Source organism: Sapajus apella, unplaced genomic scaffold (genome assembly GCF_009761245.1).
Source record: "Sapajus apella isolate SASKATOON/1434 unplaced genomic scaffold, GSC_monkey_1.0 scaffold4, whole genome shotgun sequence".
Taxonomy (NCBI): Eukaryota; Metazoa; Chordata; class Mammalia; order Primates; family Cebidae; genus Sapajus; species Sapajus apella.
In genome coordinates, this window is record NW_022436944.1 from 9560389 (window position 1) to 9585124 (window position 24736).

General features: G+C 38.6%; 1 protein-coding gene across 5 annotated transcripts in view; it reads right to left on the bottom strand.

Annotated features, from left to right (window-relative positions):
- Positions 1-24736, bottom strand: part of LOC116539304 (schwannomin-interacting protein 1) — a 785902-nt gene that overhangs the window by 592310 nt on the left and 168856 nt on the right. For 3 of the 5 annotated variants that reach the window (XM_032262121.1, XM_032262100.1, XM_032262110.1), the window contains 2 exons: positions 21077-21157; positions 10692-10827 (listed from right to left, as the gene is read on the bottom strand). In XM_032262121.1, the coding sequence (XP_032118012.1) occupies positions 10692-10827; positions 21077-21157 (217 nt within the window). Of the gene's footprint in view, positions 1-417; positions 1073-10691; positions 10828-21076; positions 21158-24736 lie in introns of those variants that run through there. The other 2 variants (XM_032262130.1, XM_032262149.1) reach the window with 2 other exon arrangements.

Here is a 24736-nt window from a genome sequence, read left to right on the forward strand (position 1 = left end):
TCTTACAAAATTCGACAAACCAGGAACCACTTTCCAAAGAGTATTGTGCATACAAAGAACAACAGATTGTACATTTAGAACTATTTATATGTATATATTAAAATGCTATTTCCAAGGCTATTGTTTTGCCTACTGCAATGCAATTAGTTTTCGTGGACTAAAAAAATAACACCCAAACTTAGACACTCAAAATTCAAAGCACCAAACATCCACATACTAACTATTCACTGAGAAAGTATTTTTTTTCAAATGAATACTCTATTTTAAATGCTTAATCCTGAATTTAAAAATGTTATGAAGGCCATCAGCTTTTATAGCTTAAATTTAAAATAACTCAGTTCAACTTTGAAGTTTTCTGTCTTCATATGTAAAAATATGATAAACTTAAAATAGATGGCAGACATTTGGAAAACTTACACTGTCAGAGTGCTTGCCCTGGTCACAGTCCCACGTTGTAACACGCTGCCCAGACCTCTCCATGGTGCTGAAGAGTTACTCTTGCCCATTTGAGAGGGAAGAGTTGTTTATTCAAATTGACTTTGAAACAAATCCGTAAAGGGTCACCTGGGTTAGCTTAGCTAGCAAAGTTATCTGAAGAACTTCTATAGCACACACTAAGTAGAAGATGGTTTTGCCCTTCAGTTATCAACCACCATGCTCAAGCAGCTCAAAGTAGATTTTGGAGCAGAAATCTTCAAGTATTGGCAAAAAAGAGTGAGAGCTCTTTGGGAGATGAAGTTTGCTGATTTTTGCCAGTGTTCTCCAAATTGATAAAACACACAGAGAAGACAGGGTTACGCAGAGAACAGAGGATTCCAGAAAAGTTCTTGATCTTAATGCAGAAAACAAGCTCCCATGAGTCCAAAGCAGCCGATTCACTTCGTGCTATCATCTGATCTACTTTTTGATTAAAAATAATACAATGAAATAGAGTTACGAATTCCACAAGGCACTGCACATACCACGTAAACAGGTCTGCTTCATTCTAGCCCCAGCCTCGGTCTGCTGAAGATTATCACAGCAGAAATCAGGCTTTGTGGCTTTCACAGATTATCTCTTTCTGAGGCTGAAACGTATAAAGAGCCACATGACACCCAATGATGTCATCTCTAAAGCAGGTCACAGTTGCTGCTGTATGTAGATAAAGTCCTTCTAGTGAAGTATTTAGCATTGTGATTTTCTTGAAAATCTACTTGCATTAAATAGCATGGTCTTCTACCAAAATACTTAACCCTAACAATACAGTGCCACAAAGAGAAAAACCAATTTGCTGCTCACATGTGAGATAAAGTCTCCTTTTAAGCTAACATCAGCTTCTGGTGATGCTTTACAAAATGAATAACTGCAATTAACTCATGGTGAATATAGTGAAGAAACGTTTTGTCCTGGAGAAGCTGCTGTGGGAACTAGAGGTTTCTAAGGATATACAATCTACTTCTAAAACACTTCTCAGAATATTTAGCATGTTCAAAAATTATTTTTTAATTCTATCCATAAAGATTGCAAAATAAAAATTAAGGCAGCTTTGTTCAACTTCTAACAGTTTATTAAAAAGTTTTATAAAAACATTTTAGTATCTCTGAAACGATTTGAGCATATTTTCAAGTGTTAAAGAAAAACTTTAACATGCTATTTTTAGATGTTTTTCAGCTCTGAATAAAGTAACAATAGAAAATTAGCTATATTTTGACAAATCTATACACCTAACTGGTAATTTTTAAAATGTTTAAAAAATGTTTAATGAGCAATGCCCATGATCATTCTTTACAACATATTTCTTTTGTCTATTTAGTAGCATGACATAATTTTTGATTTTCAGTCGTAATTGCCATTTCTGCTGGTTAATAGTTAAATTATCTAATCCTCTTTCATGCTGACTAATTCTTATAGCCTGAAAGAATAACTTGAAACTAATCTAATCAGTGCTTATTAAGTGTATTCCCTCTCTTAAGGTCAAATAGATCAAACAAAAGCAGTTTTCCTTGAAGAGCATAGTACTCTGTCATATTTTGGAGAAAGAATCATAAATCTGAGGAGAAAACAATTTTCCACATAACCAGTGCCACTGAACAAATTCTGTTAGAGCAATGGTGATTGTTCTGGCATCTCGTCAGGAAAAAAATTGCCTCACCAGCTTCTCATGGCATATCTAAGCAATGCTAAAATATCCAAATGAAAACTGAGAAAAAAAATTAATCACCTAAATGTTCTGGTCCAGTTACGTTTCCTAAAAAGGTAGCTTTGTTCAATTTCTACAGCTTAGTATTTTCTATACTTTAACAATAATGAAGATTATCTGTGGCATTTTTAAAAATTAAAAGTCCCAAGCTGCTTCTCAGATACTCTGATATGACAGGTCTGTTGTGGTTCTGGAATCTGCATTTTTAAAAAAATGTTCCAAAAGTAATTATTATTTGGAAAACACTACAATGATTAACATATTACAATGTATAAAGTCATATAAAAATAAACCGAACAAAAAGTATTTATGATACTTAAAATGATTAAAAAAAAAAAGCCCAATTTTTGCTACCTGAATTATCCAGTGTTGAGCCCCCTTCTTCTCATTTTCTCAGGCTCCTATTAGAAAGCATTTTCCTAAAGACTCCCAGCTGCTGATTTCTATTGCTTTCTCTTCTCTACAAAGGTGGAAGGAGTTACATTGATTGGAAGATTAGGCAAAGGGACTGGGCATTTACAGCTCAGGATCACCTTCCCTTCATTTCTATGTGGGAACCAGTTCCCTGCACAGGATTCACTCTGGCTTGCCCTGTAGGTGGGACTGGTAAGTTTCTCTCAATCCAAAGTTCAATAGCAAGAGGTCAAATGTTGCCAGAGTCAGAGTTGCACCCTCAAATTCAGCTTTGACAGGAAATAAAACTGAGATTTTGATCTCCCTCTGCCTAAATCTCTTATTTCTCAAAGTAAGTTTCTAGATCAAGAAGGGAAAAGGAGTTATTTATTGACTTTCTAAAACTCCATCTTTTAGTACTATTGTTTTGTTGACTCGATTCTTTTTTTATATAAACCCTATGAGCCAGTTAATGCAACAAGTTTTGTCTGTGAACTAACTTAATAAAATTTTCATTTGCATAATACCGGTCTATAGATAGAGGCCTATAAAAAGAACATGTGTGTAAAACTTTCATTGGAAATTTTACGAAATGTATTATTCAACTCATTAATTGCATTTTTGAGCCACTTAGAGGAAAATTTGAGCTCTTGGAATTTTTAACAATAATGTTTACCAAAGTGTGTTCCATGGATCCATTAAGTCCAAAAGATATGACTCCCTTCAGGTTTCATGCTCAAAGTAGCACAGGAAATGGCGACACAGCCTTCCTACAGAATCACAATGTGTACAAACGTGAAAAGGCTCGGAGAATTCGTAAACAAATTGACTTATTTTGCCCCTCTTCTAATTAACATTTACCAATGTCCTATAAAAGTAATATTGCCGGTGCCACATTCCAAGAAATTCTACTCTGGATGTTTCAGCAGTAAGATTTTTGTTAATAATAGCACCTAAACCTTCTATACAATTAATCAATTAATAGTTATTATTTCCTGTTATCAACAACTCTTACAAGAATTGTCAATCATGACTGAGGAATTTGTAGATTCTGCAAAGGCAGAGCTTGTGTTTCTCTTGGTGGTCATTGTATCCCCAGTGCTTTGCAAAGGCCTGGCACACAGTAGACATTCAGATAGTTGCTGAATGAGTGAATGAATATAAACCTAATCCAGGGATGTGAGTAATCATAGCCCACCCCCTAAGTTGTCCTATTTACAAAAGACCCTTAGGCTAATGAGCTTTCCAGAAGAAATAGAATACAATGATATATCAAAATCCAGTTTCACCACATCTGATTTCTCCTTGGACCCTAAAGCATTTTTTATGCTCATTCAATGGTGGAATGTTGGTTTGCTAATTTTTATTTTTTGCAGATATAGCAGGTGCATATATTTATGAGATACAAGAGATGTTTTGATACAGGTATGCAGTGTAAACCAATCACATTATTATCCATTAAGTAATCATGGAAGATGGGGCATCCATCCAAGCATTTATCCTGTGTTACAAACAATTCAATTACACTCTTATAGTTATTTAAAAATGTACAATTAACTTATTACTGACTATAGTCACCCTGTTGTGCTATCAAATAGTAAGTCTTATTCTTTCTCTTTTTGTACCCGTTGCATTAACCATCCCCACTTGCCCCCTGCAGGCTCCTGCTACCTTTCCCAGACTCCAGCAACCTTTGTTCTATTCTCTCTGCCCATTAGTTCAATTGTTTTGATTCTTAGATTCCATAAATAAGTGAGAACATGCAATATTTGTCTTTCTGTGCTTTGGAATGTAATAATAAAACTGGATTTATTATGTAGGGTACACCCTGTGTCTAAATTAGAGATCCAACAATTTATCTCACCTAAGCTGCAAAATAAGGACAGAATTTATGTGAGGACAAATGCAAAGAGTGGACTTAAGGTAAACTATAAAGAAAACAAGTTCTCAGCTATCTTTATCAAAGACATTATTTAATGTCTAGGTTTTTGCATCTATACTCATAGGTCATTAAGTGTGCAGACTGTGAGGAAGATTTATTATGTTACTATGGATGAATGAATCAGTGATCAATTGTCAATTTTGCATATCATTTTGAACTCACATGATGTTTAATATTAGCAGTACTTTAAAAAAAATTTTAAATCTCAAAACCAAAACAACATGTTTATTTTTAAGCCTATCAAGAAAAATTATCCTCAAACCATGAAGTTAAAATGATAATTTGGGAAAAGGAATCTATATTAGCAGCCAATATTTAGAGACATAAAGGGAGAGGATGTTTGTGTTATACAAATAATATTTTATGTAAAATATATTTATGCATACTGTCATATATGTTTATAAAATTTCTAAAACTTTGGAAAATGAAATACTGTCTCAGGCTCTGGTTTAAAAAAAAGAGAAATGTATCTACTTCTATGTAAATATCAAGAAGTCTTCTCTTTTTATATATGGTTAATATATTCTCAGAACCAAAATTTGGAACAAATAGACAAAGAATTTGTGCTATTTGGGGATCTGAAAGGAAGGGTGAAAGGTAGTGTTTAGGTACTAAAACATTAGAATTCCTGTGACGTAAATTTACAACAGCTGGGCTTAATACTGTAACCTGTCCCTGACCTGGAAAAGCTAGGTTATTAATTATTAAGCAGCACAAAACTTGTGTTCTCTATAGTTTTAAATCTCTCAATGTTGTATTAGAAGGGGTCCCAGAAATCCTCTTTTAGGGCGGAGTTTCCCCCCAAACAAGTGCACTTTCTAACAAGACTTTCTCCCTAATTAGTCACCAGAGTTCTCCTGATGTATTTAAAGCCTGGAGGTTGTAAATCTGAAAAGGGCAATAAAGCTTGAGGGTAATGAAGCGATTTGAATGTTGATGAATATGCTGTGTTCAACAGCAAGGTTAAGACTGACTTTTAGAAGTATATTCGGAAAGGTTCGGTGGGTCACCTGGCTGGCTGTTGCTGAATATCCAGACACTCTTGCTGAAAGCTGAACAACAGCAGTGCTGTTAGCTTGAGCGTTCCACAGCCTTCCCTCCACACCTAAGGTAACGGTCTTCAGCTGGCCCAACTCACTGGTTTTGACCCTGCTCAGTACTCTAATTCCTCTTGACCATGACGAAGGTGAAGCAAGGTCTGCTGGTAAAAGTTGGGCAGCTGCAGGAATGGCACTTAATTCTGCTTTCCCCAGTGTGCTACGAATCCTCCTGTTTCTTATTCATCAGGGTCCTTGGAAGGAAGGAGAACGATCTATGCTTGCTTTTACTCTGAGTGCGGGGGTGGTTTCTCAGAGGAGGTCTACTCGTTTAGATGCAAAAGGATCCAGTTCATCTTCAGAACTGGAAAAATTAATCTTTAGTAAGAGCAACACTAAAATAAATGTGTAATTTATTACCTTTGTAATGTATAGTTCCAATATATGTATTCATATTCTTTCTGGGACATGAGTTGATTCTCATGGATTCACTTGGGGAATCACAGTGTCCCTCAATCAGTGTCAAGTTAAAATTTTCATCTCTGCTCTCCACAAGTTTTCCACAGCATTTTGAGTAAATTCAGAATGTTTTCAAGAGCAGATTCAAAATCAACTAACACTTATTGAGAGTCTTCAGAGTCCCAGGTTTTGTGCTATATTTTACATACGTAGTGCTGTTTAATCCTCACAGTAATCCCAATCCACAATAATACCCTGAAGTGGGTATTATTTCCAAGCTGCAGATGAAGACTGTCCTCTCTAACAATATATCTTGGACACAAACAGTGGCAGAGCTGCTATTTTAAGTCACATCCTCTTACCCAGGCAGCACCTCATTTCATGAGCCACACTTCCCCCTATAGGCCAGATCATAATAATATGGGAACGAATGGGAGAAAATGGGCATGACCACAAGCAAGGCCCATGCAGGTGGAAACAATTCAAGCCAAAAGTGATTGAGAATGTCTGTAAATAATCCCAAAGATTTTTCTGGACTTATGTGTAAGGGCATGCTAATGATTTCTGAAAAGGTTATCAATCTTGGGGTTTAGAAAATATCATACTATAGTTTCTGTGATAATCCTATTAGACAAGTTACAGATCTCTGGGAGCTGGACACGAAAATCATTATTTTATAATATAAAATTGATTAATAAAAAGTACAGAGGACATTTCCTACTGTTGTCCTTTGTGCAATAACTAACATTTTTAAGGAGAAAAGATTACTCTTTTTAAAAATCATCTTGATATCCACAAGCTGCATTCCCTCATAACAGTTGCTATTCAAAATTCCTATTTCTAAAACCAATTTTTCTGTTACCACATGATACACCGTGGTGTAAGGGCACTTCATATGCAGATTGCTAACATAACTTAATATTATATTCCCTCCTGTTGCTCTTTAATTTGGCATTGAACAGCTGAGTTTTGAGGTTTTAATCAAAGAGCATTGAATGAAGCAATTTATAAAATCAAATGAGGGTTTAAAAAATATTGTTTCATTCACTGTTTATAACTACCAAATTATAAAATAGTCTTAGAAATGCATGAACTGACTGCTACCCCTACAGCTTGACCATATCTAAATGCAGCCTTCTTTTCAAGTGATGTAGTGGGAGAATAACACATGGAGCTCCACCCCAATGGGTGGCCCAAGAAAAGATAGTTATTTCTTTAAGTCTTATTTTCATCATCTGTAAAATAAAGATAATAATAGTGCCTTTCTTTATATGATCATTGAAAGGATTAAACAACATAATAGCAAAGTCCTGGTACATAACAAGTGCTCAGCTCTTATTAAAATAATGAATTTGAGCACTCATACTTAAACATTTCTGTTGTTATATATTTTAAGGCAGAAGTGTTCTAAGAACTATATTAACCATTATGCTTAGCCAAAACAATCAGAGCAGAATCATGCAGAAGCATCATCCTCAGCTCCACACAAGAACTCAACCAGATCAGAGAGCTGATTTCCTATGTAGTACATGCATGGGGTAGAGAGCTGAGATAGGCAGTAATTGCAGATATAATAGGCATGGGGCTGGGGAGCAGCTGGCAATGTCCAGAAGTTAGGTAATGGCATGTTGGCCTCCACTGAAGTTGTGCTAGAGGTTAGTAGAAGGCAGGCAGGGACTTGAGACAAGACAGGCAGTTGATCAGATCTCAGAAGATAGAAACATTTTCTAGGCAGCAACAGCAATAGGGCACACCCAGAGAAAGAGGGCTGAGGTTTGACAACCTGGAAAAGATCAAGCAAGAGGAAGGGCCCAAAGAACTCCACAGGGACACAACTCACTGACAGCATTTGACTTGGACTGAAGGCTTTTAACACAGACGTTCCAAATGGACTCATGGTTATTAGAGGAAGCTCATTTCTTGACGACAGACTTAGTCAGTGTGGGCCAGGGGTCATCCTATTCCCTCCATACATGAGGTCCATTCACTGGAGGGTGAGAAAACCAAGTCTTTCTATCTGGGGCTCCCTGCGAGTGTGTATAAATCGGTCTGGCAGGCTGGTCAAAGTAGAGCAGAATCACCTTCCTTCCACCAGGCAGCTTGTCCCCAGGTGACTGCAACCCCTAAGAGATGTAAGAATGAATCTTCCCAAAAGGTGACCTGGCACACTGATGATCATGGGAGACAAAACAAACTTTGCTCACTAAACTCCAAACAACTCAACAGAAAATTTTCTTTTAAATTATAACTTGGATATTTTACCTAAGTAACAAACTAGAGACTTGAAAACATCCCAACACCTTATACTTTCATATTTTATTTTTTATATTTAGTGTCACATCACTGTCACCATCTATTTAAGTCATTATTATAATCAATAACTTCTATTAGAATTCTGGACAAGGCCTACTTGCTTTCTGACAGCTAATTCCAGTAATTCTTTTTTAAAATCTGTTTAGAATCTCACTTTTTTTTTTTTTTTTTTTTTGGAGATGGATTTTTACTCTGTCACCCAGGCTGGAGTGCAGTGGCATGATCTCAGCTCACTGCAACCTCTGCCTCCTGGGCTCAAGCGATTCTCCTGCCTCAGCCTCCCAAGTAGCTAGGATTACAGGTGCATGCCACCACAACCAGCTAATTTTTGTATTTTTACAAGAGATAGGGTTTTGCTATGTTCGCCAGGCTGGTCTTGAACTCCTAACCTCAAGCGATCTGCCCACCTTGGCCTCCCAAAGTCCTGGGATTACAGGCATTGATTCTCAATTTTTATAGGCAATCATGGGTAAGCCAGACTGCCATTCACTGAATACAGTCATCCTTGTCCCAAGAGCTAAAGGATGATGGTATGGTGGGGCTACAGGATGCACCCCCAATTCAGTCTGATACACCTTACGGGAGATCAAATTGCTAGGAACATTTGAGGGAGGAACTCTCTTCTACTAAAAACCAACAAGGGACCGGGAAGCTAAGCTAAATTAAATAAAGTAGAACTGTTAGTGAAGCTGCAGAGAGATATAAATGAACTTGATGACTCATGAACAGGGAAGAACACGCATTTATGCACAAAACACTTATGCTAGAATTGAAGCGGTACAGCAGTACAAATATAAAGCAAACATATATTCTTGTAGGATTCCAATAAAACCAAAAGGCTAAGCACCCTAAAGCAACACTAAAACTCTTGCACTAGCAGCAAATGAGAATTGTCTTGAACTGGGGCTGTGAGAAGGAACAAAAAAAATAAATCCAACTTTGTAACTCACAAAGTGATTTCTAATATTGAGTTTCCATCATTCAGATAAAATCCTCAAGTCATCTAATTTGCACTTTCTATTGGCATTCACAGCAAAGACATCCTAAATACTCAATTCTCACTTTATTGTGAGTTACACACAACTGCGAAGCCCTGGCTTTTTCCAGTGTGGTTCACGAGTGCCCTCTAGTGACAGTGAGGCCAGTTAGCATAAGCCATTCCCCCAAGTAATTGTTTTAGAAAGTGGAAGATCCATTAAATGTTCAATATCTGCTGTCAATTCAAAATAGATCTTTGGCCACTTTTATTTGCATTGCTATAAACTCAACTTATTCTCTCTTTAGATCTGTATCTAGGAAAAAGCATTTATTAAAGAATATGCAAGCAACCATCTGAAAACGTTTCAAACGCAGTCACTGTTACCTGATCCCAAAAAGAATACATTGTTTCGAGCGTTGGGAAATGTTTTTACCACAGAATAATAATGATGAAAAGTAATAAAGGAAACATTTTTGAAAACAATATACTTGTGTAATTACTTCATTTCTCTTTCTAACTTTTCAGCATTTCAGTGACTGGTTACAAATGCTCACAATGCTTAAATCCACACAACTCTGGTTCATAAACTTCTAATCACTGATTTCCTCCCACTTTTTATGTTTTGTTTGTTTGTTTTTTAAAATAAAGACTTTCAGCAGATTCCCTTATTCCTTATCTCTCTATCTCAGATTTCTTAAACTGGTGGCCCAGGGCTCAATTGTCTGTAGGCATAGTCCCTCTACCTTTTAAATTTTTGTACTGGCTGCTAACACTTTAAAAATGCAGATTTCTGACATCTCCTGAAGAAAGAAAATCACATTTGGCCATGCCCGCCTCTATCCCCACATGGTGACACATTCTCAACAGCCAAGTGCACTGCCCGTCCAGTGAGATCTATGTTCTCCACGTAGCCAGGGGCACAGCTCAGCCACTTCTACCAGGAAGGTTACTTATCTGGCCCCTGGAGGCATTTGAGTTGCAACCCCTGAGTATGTGACCACTTTAAATTCTTCCTGTAAAAGTTCTCTTTCTACTCCTTATAACCAAATTTATCTTCTATCATAAGAACCACCACATGATAAAAGAAACACACAGCACATACTAAAAGAAATATGCTATTATAAAGAAAAACACCTCAGTAGGGAAACATGAACACATAAATGCAATCTATTTTCTCCAGACTTGATAAAGTTCACTTTGTGCTTATGAATTTTGTCTTCACTTTGAGATAACACAACTTTCACCATGGTTCCTGTGTAGCAAATAAGCAACCTAGATCCTCACTGTCACAAACCACCTGCTCACATCCCAAGATTTCTCTCTTAGAACCAAAGTCCAGGCTTTCAGCTGAATGTCAAGTCAGGCCATAGAAAAAGAAACAACACTCACGGGTGTGCTGCTGTCGGAGAAGGTGTTCATGCTGACAGAGCTGCTCAGCTTGCCTGAGGAGATGGAGGGTGGGGACGGGCTCCTCTTCTCCAGGGGCTCCTGCCGCTGCAGGTACTCTCGCCATGCTCGCTGAATGCTAAAAACAGAACAAAACAAAAAACAGCACACACACTGTTACTCCTGGATCACAGTCCACAGACTCAGAAAATCACAAGGAGTCTGAAGGAATTGGCTTGGTGACAAAGTAGAAGATACTGAATGTGACGCAACAAATCAGGAGACCTGGACTTTAATTCAGCCACTGAGACTCCCTACTTTATTGGTTTGACTTTCACAGACTTGATGGTGCTAAGTTGGCCTAAAAGAGTCAACTTAGAAATAAAATTCATCAGCCAAAACAAACTAGTTTGCATAAGTAAATGTACTTTGAATTATGAGACACAAAACTCTTTCCATTTTTCATCTTATATTTTAAATGAGAATAATAAATAGGCTGACTACAACTTATACCTTCACTCAATATATCGTTTTTAAGGGGACATTCTGTGCCAGGGTCAGCCATAGGCTCTGAACAGGGACTCTGCCCTGCACAGCTCCAGGGCTGTCCTTTGCATGACTGCAAGGTGAAGGGCACCAGGGAAGTGCAGCACAGTCTGCATGGCCAAATGCAGTGGCCCTGCTGTGGGGCATGAGGCAGGCAAGAGCACCACATCACGGGTTTTACAAGCTGTGGAAGGAAACAGGAAATGGCCAAAGACTATAAATAAAGAAATGGACAAAAATTATTCAACTGTTATGTGCTACTCAGATTAATTCATGTGATGTGATTGGGCGGCTATTGCAGATTTCACCTAAGGAAGTTACTTTCTGTGATTAGTATAAAAAATCATCTTCTGCTTTGGATAACAGAAACCTCTTCTTAGTATAAGCTAAGTGATTCCCCTTGACTGTGTATTAGTTCATTTTCGTGCTGCTATGAAGAAATACCCGAGACTGGGTAATTTATAAAAAAAGAGGTTTAATTGACTCATAGTTCTGCATGGCTGGGGAGGCCTCAGGAAACTTACAATCATCGCAGAATGTACCTCTTCTCAGGACAGCAGGAGAGAGAATGAACGCCAAGCAAAGGGGGAAGCCTCTTATAAAACCACCAGATCCACCAGATCTCCTGAAACTCATTCACTACCAACAGAACAGCTGGGGGAAATTGGACCATGATCCAATTATCTCCACCTGGTCCTATGTGGGGATTATTACAATTCAAGGTGCGATTTGGGTAGGAGCACAGAGTCAATTCATATCAGACTGGCTTCTGGTCTTTGAGATTAACATCTAGGTTTTCATAGGGGGTCAGTGAACACAATATAACCTCTTCTAAGAGTTGGCAGTACAAGCAGACCAGTTGTTAGGGTTCAGCCTTTTAAAATAGTTTAAGATAGTTGTATTAATTCTGTCACTATCTCTTCTAAACTCCTGCAAGCATCTGGTCTTCTGTAATTCTTCTACACACAACATAAGTCATTAAAGTTGTTTCTGAATAAACAAACTGATTTATTTTCATTTGGCTGGAGATCAAAGATAATCAATTCTCAATGGTCACAGGATATAAACAACATAAAAATGCTACTACATTAATTGAATCTGTATGTTTTCCCTAATTTATTAAAGTTCTGGGAATTATAATGCTCAAGGAAAAATCTAGAAACTCAGGACACTTACAATCATAGCAGAAGGCACGTCTTCACAGGAAGGCAGGAGAGAATGTGTACTGAGCAAACGGGAAGCCGCCAGATCTCCTGAGAACTCACGCACTATCAACAGAACAGCTGGGGGAAATTGGCCCATGATTCAATTATCTACACCTGGTCACACCCTTGCTCTATGGGTGAGTGGCCAATTCCCTGAAGCTAGAAAACTTAAATTTCAGATTTCAGGGGTTCTTACTTGGAGGCCAGGAGGCTCTTCCAAGACCCTGATGAGGGGCTCTTCATGATTTGTATAGAACTGTAAACAAATGACATTTTTATAGGTTCTTTGTTGTTGTTGTTTTGAAAGGACTTTCCAGATTATATATACTTCAAGCCCCACTAAAACAGAATCTGGCCTGAATTTAAATTATATTTGGTCACTGTTTTATTATGAAATCTTGCTCAAAGTGCATTTTTATTTCTCAGTTTTTCTTTGGCTTAAAGATTTTAAGCAGAATCCGAAAGAGTCCTGTAAGATTGCCTGCCTGAGTTTGGTGGTCTTGTTGCTTCTTCAGGACCCATTATATCAGGGAGGAGCGAACTTAGGGAAGCTGCCAGTGATTTCCACATCCTCTGAGTTGCTTGGGGTATCCCAGAGCCCAGTTAACAATTCTGCTGCTTAAAGGTGCCTAAAGTCTCTAAACCTGCCCGTCAAGAGCTCAAAATGTATAACATTTTAAAAGCAGTTTAAAAATTAGAAAACGTTGACCACTCATAGAATACCCACAACTTAGAACACTCACAACTTCATAGGACTTTGAGGTATTCTACACTGCCCTTTTTTTCACCCTTTAAATAGTCTTCATTATTCAGAAAATAAAAAAACAAAATGTAGTGACCATTTGAGACATTACATTTTAACTTGTTGAACACCAGAGGGCAGTGTGACATCTTTAAAGAAATAACATGGGGCAAAACTGGGATGAGAGGTTTGCCAAAGTGAATTTGCATGTAAGCATCCTCTTCTCCCTCCTGGTTTTATGAAATTTGGAAAGTGGCATATCAGTTTTCCTTAAGTCATATATTAAGAAGACAATATTATTTCTTCCTAGTTAATGGATATCCTTTTCTTTTTTAATTTATGACAATATTAAGTACTTTTAAAATATGCATTTAAAACATCTACACTCACTGACTTTCTTAATACAAGAGCTACTTTATTTTGGAATTGTACTATATAGTCATGCACATATGTGAAAACAATTTTACTTAGTTAAAAGCATATTACACTATCTTATTTTTTAAACATGTTATAATATGATATACATATTTCCCATGACTACTTGCCATTCATAATTACAGTTTTCAGTACTAGATGATAAGCTAAAAAGTCTTTAAATTAGCATTTGAGGTTAAAAAACGACAGGGCCATCATGTCACACAAGGCTATTACCCCAAATTGTCACATTGTTTTTAAATGATAGAGCTATGCTATGTTACTTTCTGTATCATAGAAAAGTGTTTACATCACATGTTATTTACTCCTCTTGGCCAGTGCTACAACATGGCCTTCAAAGATTAAATTGTTCCAATATGAAGCTGTCTTAATACCATCTCCAGATGCTATTTACAGTAAGAGGGAACTAAAATAAAATGTAGAAGCCCCTCGTCTTTCAATCATAAGGAATCACGTTTCAGCCTTCTTCTACATTTACCATAATTCCTGCTTACAAGTCTCCTTTATGGCTACAGAGTAAATTACACACTACCTTGACATTTTTATTTTTGAAACTAAACAATGCTGTTCATACAATTCTTTAAAGGCTTGTTGAAGTAAAAAAAAAAAGCACGTGTGTTCCTGCATTTTGAATTATAAATAAAGTATAACGGTTTACCTCTAAACAGATGAAAAACACATTTTCAATAAATTTTTGGCAAGGTCAATTCCTATCTGTCTTCTCCCACAGCAGGGGTGGCACAATCTGCCTGCCTCTGCCCTTTTTCTATATATTCCTCTTTGTTTTACAGAGGAGGTGGCTCTCTCATGCACTCACAGCCACATGGGGGACTCACAGCTTGTGCAGTCCTGGTTACCAATGGATGTGTTTCTCTAGAAGAGGAGAGGAGGGGCTCTCAGAGAGCTAGGGTACTTAGAGAAAGCCTGAGGAAGTCCTAGTATTTCAATTAGGCCTGACACATGGATAGGATTTAGGTTAATGGGGAGGAGGAAGATCTTTGGGTAAAGGCACAGAAGTGAAGACACTAGGCAGGAGGCAGGAGGATCTCAGAGGAGAGCAATAAGTCTGAGGCTACAAAGATGGGAAGAGGATCTCAAAAGCCACCTGGTATCAGGTTGGGAGAGACTGGGCAGAGGGGCACAGACTGAGCAGTGAGGGCAACCCTGCTTTGGTGCAGTTGATAACTGGCAGATGTTTCAACTTTTCAAGAACAGCCAGAAATCTTAATTTTTTAAATGAGAAAGTACTATTTCTTATATGTTACCAAACGATTATAAAAATTTCAAAATACGTTATAACTCAAGTAGGCCGAATTTAGGGATGGGCAAAAGATATCATCAGAGAGCATACGCTGAATCTGAGTTTCTTGGAAACAATAGCTAATACACATAGAGCTCTTTTTTGTGTTCGCTCTTCCATTCAATCCTTACCACAAGTGAGCTGTGAGGGAGGCACCATGATTATCACATGGGTAGATTTGGGGTGCCAAATATTAATTTCTCCTTTTGGCTTGTTTTGCAGAACCACTGCTCTCTACCCATGAGCTTTGGATGAAACAGATAACCTATCGCTGTAGAGCATGGCCCGCACTCCCAGGCTGATCAGCCAGAGGGAAGTGGTTGGTTCAGTTGGGAGACATGCACATGGTTCAAGCTAGGCCTATTAAAGACTGCTTGGGAATTTTACCGAGAGACTACTGAGAAAAAGGCCCTCTCTTTTATCTAAAGTTTTGGCAAGTAGAGCTGAAACTACCTGCAAGCCAGGAGCTGGCAGTGGCCACTTTGTGGAGATGTTAGGAGAGCCCACATGAGAATGAATCATGGGGAGAGCAGAGTTAACAGAAAAAGAAAGACACCTGATGACATCGCTAAAACACCTGGATTTCACTATGCTTAAAGCACATTAGCCCATGAGTGTTTCTGTTATGTGATTCAATATAATATTTTTACATATATAAATTAGTTTGAGTTGAGTTTCTGATACCTACAGCCAAGAGTCCTGGTCAGTCTCAGGGCACAAGATGGAAACTGATCATCAGTCCCAACACGCAGAGCCGATCCCTGTGTCCCCATTTTATTTGTTCACTCTTCACCGTTCAGCAAAAGGCAGAAATAGAGAAGCAGGATGAAGACAGTGGGTTTGGAGTGGAGAAGTAGAACACCGGCTTGAGTCTGCTTGTTGATTTTTCTACGTGCAGCTAGCTAAAAGCTACCCTAACAGATATATCATATTTTCATTATTTGTTGTCTATCCCAACCCTGTATCCTGATACGAACATGTCCAAATGTCAATACGGGGCCACTGCATGCAACAGGCAGGTTTTCCACAGAAACTGCCCTCTATCTCCAGCCTGCTTCCCCTCCACTCCGGCATCTGCCCGGTTTGTAGCTTGCAACTTCACTGCCACGCTGATAGTTGATGCTTCTTATGCACCAGGGCCTATGCTCTCTTAACAGAGACCTCTCTTAAAGAGACCTCTTTCCACAGGTCTCTTCTCAAATACCCATTACTGTGCAGACTGTCAAGAACACCAGTGCTCTCACACATGAGAATGTGGGCAATTTGGGTCCTAGATCTACAACACTCTTTTCCTTCTGAGGACTGAGAAGACACTTCAGAAATAATGCATCCAGGGTTACTGAGTCTAAGAAAGAGAACAGTAGTCCTGCAATGCTATTCAACACCCAGAAAGAAGAGTATCAGATTAGGCCAATCCAAATGCCTCTTATCAAACAAGTCCTCTTCCCCCACTAGAAGTGAAACCCTTGAGAGCAGTGACCAATGCAGAGTTCTGGGATATATGAAAAGCAGGTGATTATAATTCTTCTAACACTGTATCCCAGAAATACCTCAAAGAAGAAGTTGTATCTCACGCTAAAGTGTGCTTATGGTAATAGAGGTTCTTGCCTAGTTCACCTCTCATGAGCAATGCTAAACATGCTGGCCTCCCTCTTGCTTATCCATAAAATAGGAGTAAGAATAACTTGCTTTGTAATCCTTGCAATAAGCGTTACCTAGTGTATAATGTGTGTAAGTTACCTAGCCCCAAACTTGACAAATAGAGCTCCTAAACGATTATAATTACTTAAGAAAAGGACATATCGAACACTTTCAAATATTTTGAAATCTCATGTGCAAGTCATATACTTTAATATAACATGATAGATTCCTAAGGATCCCTCCTGGTAATTTTTTTATTTTTATTTTTGAAATGGAGTCTTGGTCTGTCACCAGGCTGGAGTGCAGTGGTGTGATCTCGGCTCAATGCAACCTTTGCTTCTTGAGTTCAAGCAATTCCCCTGCCTCAGCCTCCCAAGTAGCTGGGATTACAGGTGCGTACCACCATGCCAGGCTATTTTTGTTTTTTTATTTTAGTAGAGACAGGGTGTCACCATGTTGGCCAAGATGGTCTGAATCTCCTGACCTCATGATCTGCCTGCCTTGGCAGATAGGCATGAGCCACCGTGCCTGGCCCCTAAGGGCCCCTCCTGGTAATATTTTATTAGCTCAAGTGGACATAGAAATATGTTTGAAAAAGGTATGTTTGCATGGAAAAAATACACTAGACCGAATGCTTTTCTTGAATTCTTTCACTGAAAGCTTACTAAAATTTAATAAGACGTGTTAGCATTCTCATTCTACAGAGGAGTACAACTGAGGCCCAGAGAGGCCACTGGTGTTCCCAAGGTCACACAGTGGGTAAAAAGCAGAGCTAGGATTTGAACCTAGGTTACTCAAATTCCAAAGTCTCTGCTCTCAACCACTCTTCTCTCCTGTCTTCTTTTAATTAAATTTTTTACTGAAGAAGATATGGATTACTCTCAAATGCAATTTAATAAGGGTTTAATAACATCTTTAAAGTTCTTTAGGAAATGCTTTCTCTCTCTCTCTTTGCCCTTCTCTCTCCTTTATAGAACCTAAATGTTGTTTCATCACAAAATCAAATATAATAATAAAAATCAGGAGAGGAATTGAACATATTTAATGAGCTGACTTTCAAAACACAATTTGTATTCAAGACATCTCTGTGTTGTTCTATCACAAAGTAAATACATTGTTAAAACATAAGGAAGGGACTGGGGGATTGCACATAGCTAATGAACACCTTTTACATGAGGTTAGTATTGGGAAGATCTGTTTTAGATCTTGCTACAATATGCAAAGAGTGACTTACACGGTGAAGGGCAGCCGCTTGTTGGGGTTTGAGAAGCCCACCCCTTCCTGTGCTGTGAGGTCTTCTCACTAAACCTGCACTCCTTTGCTGTGCACCTTCATCCCCCAAAGCTTGTTCCAGCCTTAAGGCTCTTAGGAACACATGCATCTTTAGCCATAGGGTTGCTCAGAGAGCCTTCCTTTTGGTGCTTTCACTATTACCTTTACTTTCACTAAATTTTCTGACTTGAGAGGCTTGCCTTTGTTTGATCTTCAGGGAACTTGCCTTTTACCTCCTCCAAATGCCTTTTCATTAATAGCCATGCAATCTTGATTGTGTTTGTCCTTTTGATGCACTCTTTTGATCCTCTGGTCTAATACTCAAAATTACCTCTCAACAGCTGCATTCATGAACCATGTGACCCTCCCTTCAACTTCAATATGCACACCCTCCCCGACACTCACACATTTTTTCACTGAGTCACACTTTCTGACAGGGCTCTGCTTCCTGCCACTGGTACTTTGCACTGCCACATGCAGGCTTACACTTTCTTATAAATTCTTTCCTTTTCATGATGTCCTGAGCACGAGGAACCATCTGAGCCCCTTTCCTGATGTTCTGAGCCCCATCCTGGGAGTCCTACAGGTACACAGTGAAGGCAGCCCACACCCGAGAACAGGTCTCATCTTTCCTCATCTTTTACATTCAGAGAGTGCCTTGCCATGGCACCTCCATCCCCTTCAGAGCTTGCAGGCGGTGGACTATCCAGAAACCCAGTATGGGAACTGACTACTTTCTCCTCATCAGGGAGAGGAAAGAAGAGCCTTCAGGAGAGTGAATTTTATGGTGGAGTTACCCTCACTTCACTCTACCCCTGGGAGAAGACAGACTCCTCAGCTGGTCCCCACCAAAAGAAGCCAAAAGACCCTAAAAGAAATCCTGTGATGATGGAAGGTGACCATGGCACCTGGGACAAGGGCCCATCTTTTATACCCAAAGCTCTGCAGGACTAAAAATCTCTTGGAAAGCAGGAATGAGAGTATCCCAAGATTGTCCCTGTTGAAGATGCCATGGTTGGCTGGAGGAAGGCACTGCTTGGTACATCACGGAACAAAGCCCCACAGAGCAAGGGACACAAACCCAGTGAGGATGTACAGCCTACACCATTGGGGGTGGGCCTTAGGGGAGACCAGATGATCCCTTCCCTAAGAGTCCCGAAACATAGGACAGTTGTTAAGGAAGCAACTGCAGGGAGTGAAAATGTCCACCATCTATTCATGCATGGGAAACCTGAGGCAGTCTTGGTGTTAGCAGATGGGGGTGGGAGAGGTGACACTGATGAAGGAAGGGAGAAGGATGGAGGGGAGAATGGAGATAAGAGAAAGGAGAAAGGAAGGGAGCAGAATACACAGCTGTAGAAAAGGTCTCGCGTATGCAGAGGGGAGATTTTCAACCTGCCATGAGAGTTAAGATTTGAATGACCAGATTAGACAGAAGTTACTGAACTAAGCTGTCCAATGGGACTGAAGTTCTATGTTTGGGCAAGATTAGGCTTTCTCTCCCTCCCTTCTCTCCAGTGAGCAGAAATGGGATTCAGAGTTATTAGATGAGAAAAAAAAAAAAAAACATTCTGTTTGTACCTCATTGAGCTGGGACTCCTCCATCAAATCAATAAACATAAAATCTCAGGCTCTCTGAGCTGGCTGGAATCTCAAGCACAGAGATTTTTTCTTTGCCTAGTCCTCCTGGCACCTACCCCTCAGCTTCTACAGATTGAAGGTGATGGGAACTAAAAAAGACGCAGGAGTTTTTCTAACTTAATTTCAGCATTCACATTAAATACTCTATTTTTTCATATGCCAACTTTTCTTTCCAGCGCATTTTCATTTAATAGAACCTTATCTTAGTGAGAAAATTCCTTATGATAAAGCAACCTATGTTTGCAAACTCATGTCCTGTGTAGTGAGGCTGACACACTACTTACACGAAATGATTTGATAGCCTGATTCATTATGTATTTTGTAAGTGTGACACAGAACTTTCTAGCTGGGGACCCAACTGGTTCAGAAGTCTTGTTTGGACTTTATCTTGAGAGGTAGCCTTATGTGCTCATGCAGAGGCAAGCTTTTTACTGATGGCAAAGGTTAACAGAGATTTACAGGGGTATGTATTAGTATTTGCTTTTATCCTGCAGGATATTACATATTTGTGTCATTTCTGTTTTTGTTCCTAAGTTGAACAACAACTTGTTGTTGTTCAAAGTTGTACACTTCAAGGCGCCCTTCTTTAGGGTAATTTATTTTCTAAAAGATTCCTCTTTGCACTTAAAAAATGTTCAGTGATTTTGGCCAAGCTCAGATATGTTAAAATTCTCATGTTTAAATTTTCATGCTTCTTGGAGTGTTAAACTGAGTGTGTGTGTGTGTGTGTGTGTGTGTGAGAGAGAGAGAGAGAGAGAAGGGGGAGGGAGGGAGAGAAAGAGGGAGGGAGGGAGGGAGGGAGGGATTAAATATACACTCACTGGCATTTCTCATATACCCTTCTGAAGGAAAATCAGAACAGGAAAAGATCATGGAAAACAGTAATAAACATTTTTGAAATTGCTTCCAAGGTAATTATAATAGGCCCCTTCTCTACTTAAAAATGGTTTTAGAAGGTTAATATTTTGTTCTATAATAAAGCCTTTCTCACTTTGGATCTTGTTCATTTCATTTTGTTAATATTGAGATGTTGTTAGCACAATTTTAAGGTAATAGTCATTTATAACGGGGGAGGAGGCTTACATTTGGGTAACTTAAGAGAGAAGAAGAAGAAAATGATAGAAAGTTAGCAAAAAGAAGAGAAGAAACATTTTCCCAAAATAATTGAAGAAAAGCTGAAATAGAAGGTGATTTTTAAAAGGGTGTGTGTGTATGTGTGTGTGTGTGTGTTTGTGTGTGTGTTTAATAAACAGATGGTTTGAGGTGGAAATAACCAAATTGTTCTAAGATAGAACTAACCAAGTTACTAAGATGAAAGGCAGAGGAAAATGCTAGTGGAAGTTAAAGAATCGTACTAGACCAGAAATGGAAAAACCAACAAGTGATCAAAGCAATGGCAAGCAAATAATTCCCTGTACTACGCAGTAGATGGCGCTATGCACCCAAAGTAGCTTTGTTCCTGCTTAGAAGGAGGAAATAATGTACATCACATGAATGTAAAATAAAGATGCATAACTGTTGTACCCGAAATTCCAGATTTATTCAGGAATTCACAAAACAAGAACTGTAGTACTAATTTCTTAATTTATATTTTGAAATAACTTACATTTTCACCTTTGATTCCAAGGGCTGTGAATTGAGGGGATATTTTTCAATATTATTCTCCGCATCCATGGCCAGCTGGTGACTAGAAACAGAAATAATGTCTCAATATATCTCAATCCAGAAAGTTAACATTTATAGCAATACTACTACTAATTTATACTCATTTGTAAAATAAGATATAGATTCAATTTTGTTCATTTTAATTTATTCAAGTTTCTGTTGATGAATGATGGATGATAAGTGATCATAATATCATGGAAAAAAAGTTGCTTTGCCTTTTATGTCTGCTGTCCTTTTGCTACTGTGAAGTCAACATTCATAGCTATAGTATGAAAATCATTTCCTTTAAGAGAAAAGAACAACATTGGACCATTTTAGGGTGAGAAACAAAACACACGGAGAGGGTTATAAATCCCATGACACTGGCCAACTAGTAAGTTGTAGAGAAGACCTTATGCATCCCCAATAGTGCCACTGCCACTGGACCTTTCCTCCTTTCATTTGTAAGCCATTTCAGGGCTTCCACCGGGAACAAAGCATGGTCTCTGACCTGCAGAAAGGCAGAGAACTATACAGAAATGATCACTGCTTTCAGTGAGTTTACAGGACTCTTAGTGCAACAACAATCAAGAAGGGTTTCATGGACAAGGCAGCTCTTGGGATGAGTTCTGAAGAATGGATAGGAAGTAGGTTGAGAGTGAAGGGCAGCATGTGAGGAGGACAATGAAACAGAGCAGAGGTGAAAACATTCAAAGGATATTTTTAGAAAATAAAGAGAAATTTAGTGGAAGTGGATTAAAAAACAGGAGAACAAAAGGAAATAAGATTGGATAAACAGAAAGCTAATAGTTACTGGTCTATAATGTGTACAAAACACTGTCATAGACATTTTATATTCATTATCTTATTTATCATGGTCACTTCCATCAACTACGTATCACTTTCCCCACTGTAGAGCTGAAAAATCTGAAGCTTGGAGAGATTATGTTAAATTTACTATATAGGAGGAACCACATTAAAACATATCTCACAGCTCTCTCCACCAGAAGGCACTGGTTGGAACATTGTAACATCAGGATTACTAAAAATTATCCTACTGACTGAAGTTTTCATAGGTAATATATTTAACATCCGAATTCATTATCCATGCATGTAGAAAGGCAGGGGTGTGTGTGTGTGTGTGTGTGTGTGTGTGTGTGTGTATAACAAAAATTTCAAGAAACATTACTTTCCCAACTACATGTGATGTACTTTGATTTTTGAATTATATTTGAAACTTTTTTTTTAAAGGCCAGTGATGACCCACCAAATTTATTTAACAAACCATCAATAGATTATGATCTACAGTATGAAAACTTTTGTAAAGTTTTTCACACTGTAGATCATAATCTATTGCAGCAAGGAGCTCCATGCATTTGGAGCAGGGAAATATGATAAATGGAGTGCTTAAGGATGGTGGGAGTGAGTAAGGAGAGTGAAATAAAACTAGTTAGAAAGCTATTCAAATAGTCCAGGTTGTGAGGAGTAGGATTGTGGTGGTAGTTAAGAAAAAAATTGTGCTGGACAGACCCCTTAGAATCACAAATGTATTTTCTTCTTTCTAAAAAGGAATGACCAGACAGTAGGGAAAACACAGGAAAGCCCATAAATTCCTACATGGCAAGTAGGTGGTGTCAGCACTGCTTGGGGTTGCTCAGCCTGGTTGTTGAGGAGCAAGGGAATACTCTAATTTACTCTGTGTCATTGGTATTCAGGGTCCGTTATTAATTGATTGTTAATCATTCATTCTAACCATTTATTTAATGCCTTCTGTGTGCCAGGAATGATGCAAAGCATGGAGGATAAAATGGCAAAAACACCAGAGGTGGTCCCTGTTCCTGTGGTCCCACAATCTAGGAGAACATGAACGTTACACAAGTATTTGCAAGCATGACAGATAATTATTAAAGGAGAAATCCAGAAGGACCTAATCCTGGGTAGGTGGGCATAGAAAGTGATATGGTCTGGCTGTGTCCCCACCCAACTCTCACCTTGAATTGTAATAATTCCCACACGTCAAGGACAAGATCAGGTGGACATAATTGAGTCATGGGGGCAGTTCCCCCATGCTTTCTCATGATAGTGAGTTCTCACGAGATCTAATGGTTTTATCAGGGGCTTCTCCCCATTGCTTGGCACTCATTCTTTCTCCTGCTGCCCTGTGAAGAAGTGTCTTCCATCAGGATTGTAACTTTCTTGAGGGCTCCCCAGACATGTGGAAATATGAATGAATTAAACCTCTTTTATTTATAAATTACCCAGTCTCAGATATTTCTTCATAGCAGTGTGAGAACAGACTAACCCAGAAAGTCTTATTTTTATAATTCTCTGGTCTTGTAGAAACAGCAGCCTTATGACAAGGATATTTTAAGACTGTTAATTACTTATTAATTACAAATTAAGCAATAGAGATATATACTGTGGGGCCTGTAGATATGCAACAAACTAAGACAGAGCTAATGTTTTCATGAAGAAAGTAAAACTTCCATAATATTAATAAATCTGCTAATTTGGGGGTATAATTTATATATCCTCAGCAAACTATAAACTACCAATACCAGTTGGTTTAAATCTGATAGCTTTAATTCATTCCATGAATAACTGTCTGTGGGTAATAATGTGATTCCACCTCAGTACCACAGGTGACTTGCAATCACATAGCTCCTGCCAGAAACCCAGGCTGATTTAATATTTAAAAAAATATGGCAGTCAGCCTAAGGTCTTACTTAAGTTAAAAAGTGTGATTTTCATAAACAATGGAGTCATAACTAGCTTTCCAATTAATGGCCTTGCCAATTGCTCTTCTCTGTTTATTGGCGCATGCCAACCTTCACTAAGCTCGTGTGCCTGTGGGTGTGTATACAAATGTACTTGACTGGCTCTGCCCATGGTCTCGGATAATATGGAGTTGCAGCTTCCCTCCCCTTCACATTAACCGTCTACCACAAAACCCTGTTGAGCATTCAGAATAAATGTAATGCTCCAAGGGGGAATAACCGATCAACTGCTCTGACACGGCTATCACTTAACTTATGGTCATTTCAAGTAGCTGAGATGATTTACATCAGCACCTAAGTCAGCTGCAGCTATAACAAAATGCCTAATCTGCTCACTCAAAGTACACCAATTTTTCAGTCAAATTTGACAGCTTTCAAGGACACAGTTCTGACCTGAGACAGACTGAAAAAATCTCCAGAATTCCAGGCAAATGGGCATAGTTGTTAGGGCTGGCAGCTCTAACAACTATGCTTGTTTTCTCTCTGTCCTGGACAAACGTGAAAGGGAAGGTTACCACCATGGTCCATGTGCTTTGAAGGAAGTCTTTAATTCCCATGGCTGGAATTTCTCAATCGGGATTGAAAAAAAAAATAAGCACACAAAACAGACTGGTCATTTCCAGAAGGTTTTAGCTTTCTCATGCCTCTGGAGAATAAAGTGGAAAGAGTAGGGTGGAGCAGATGGGAGCCCACATATATAGCATTAATTTTCAAATATCTTCCTGAGAGCAGAGAGCTGAGAAAGATACATGCTGGTGTTAGTGAGAGGTTTAATATAGAATTGCGGTCAATTAGCAGAACAAAAAAAACCTTCGTTTCCTACATTAAAATCAATAATGAAAAAC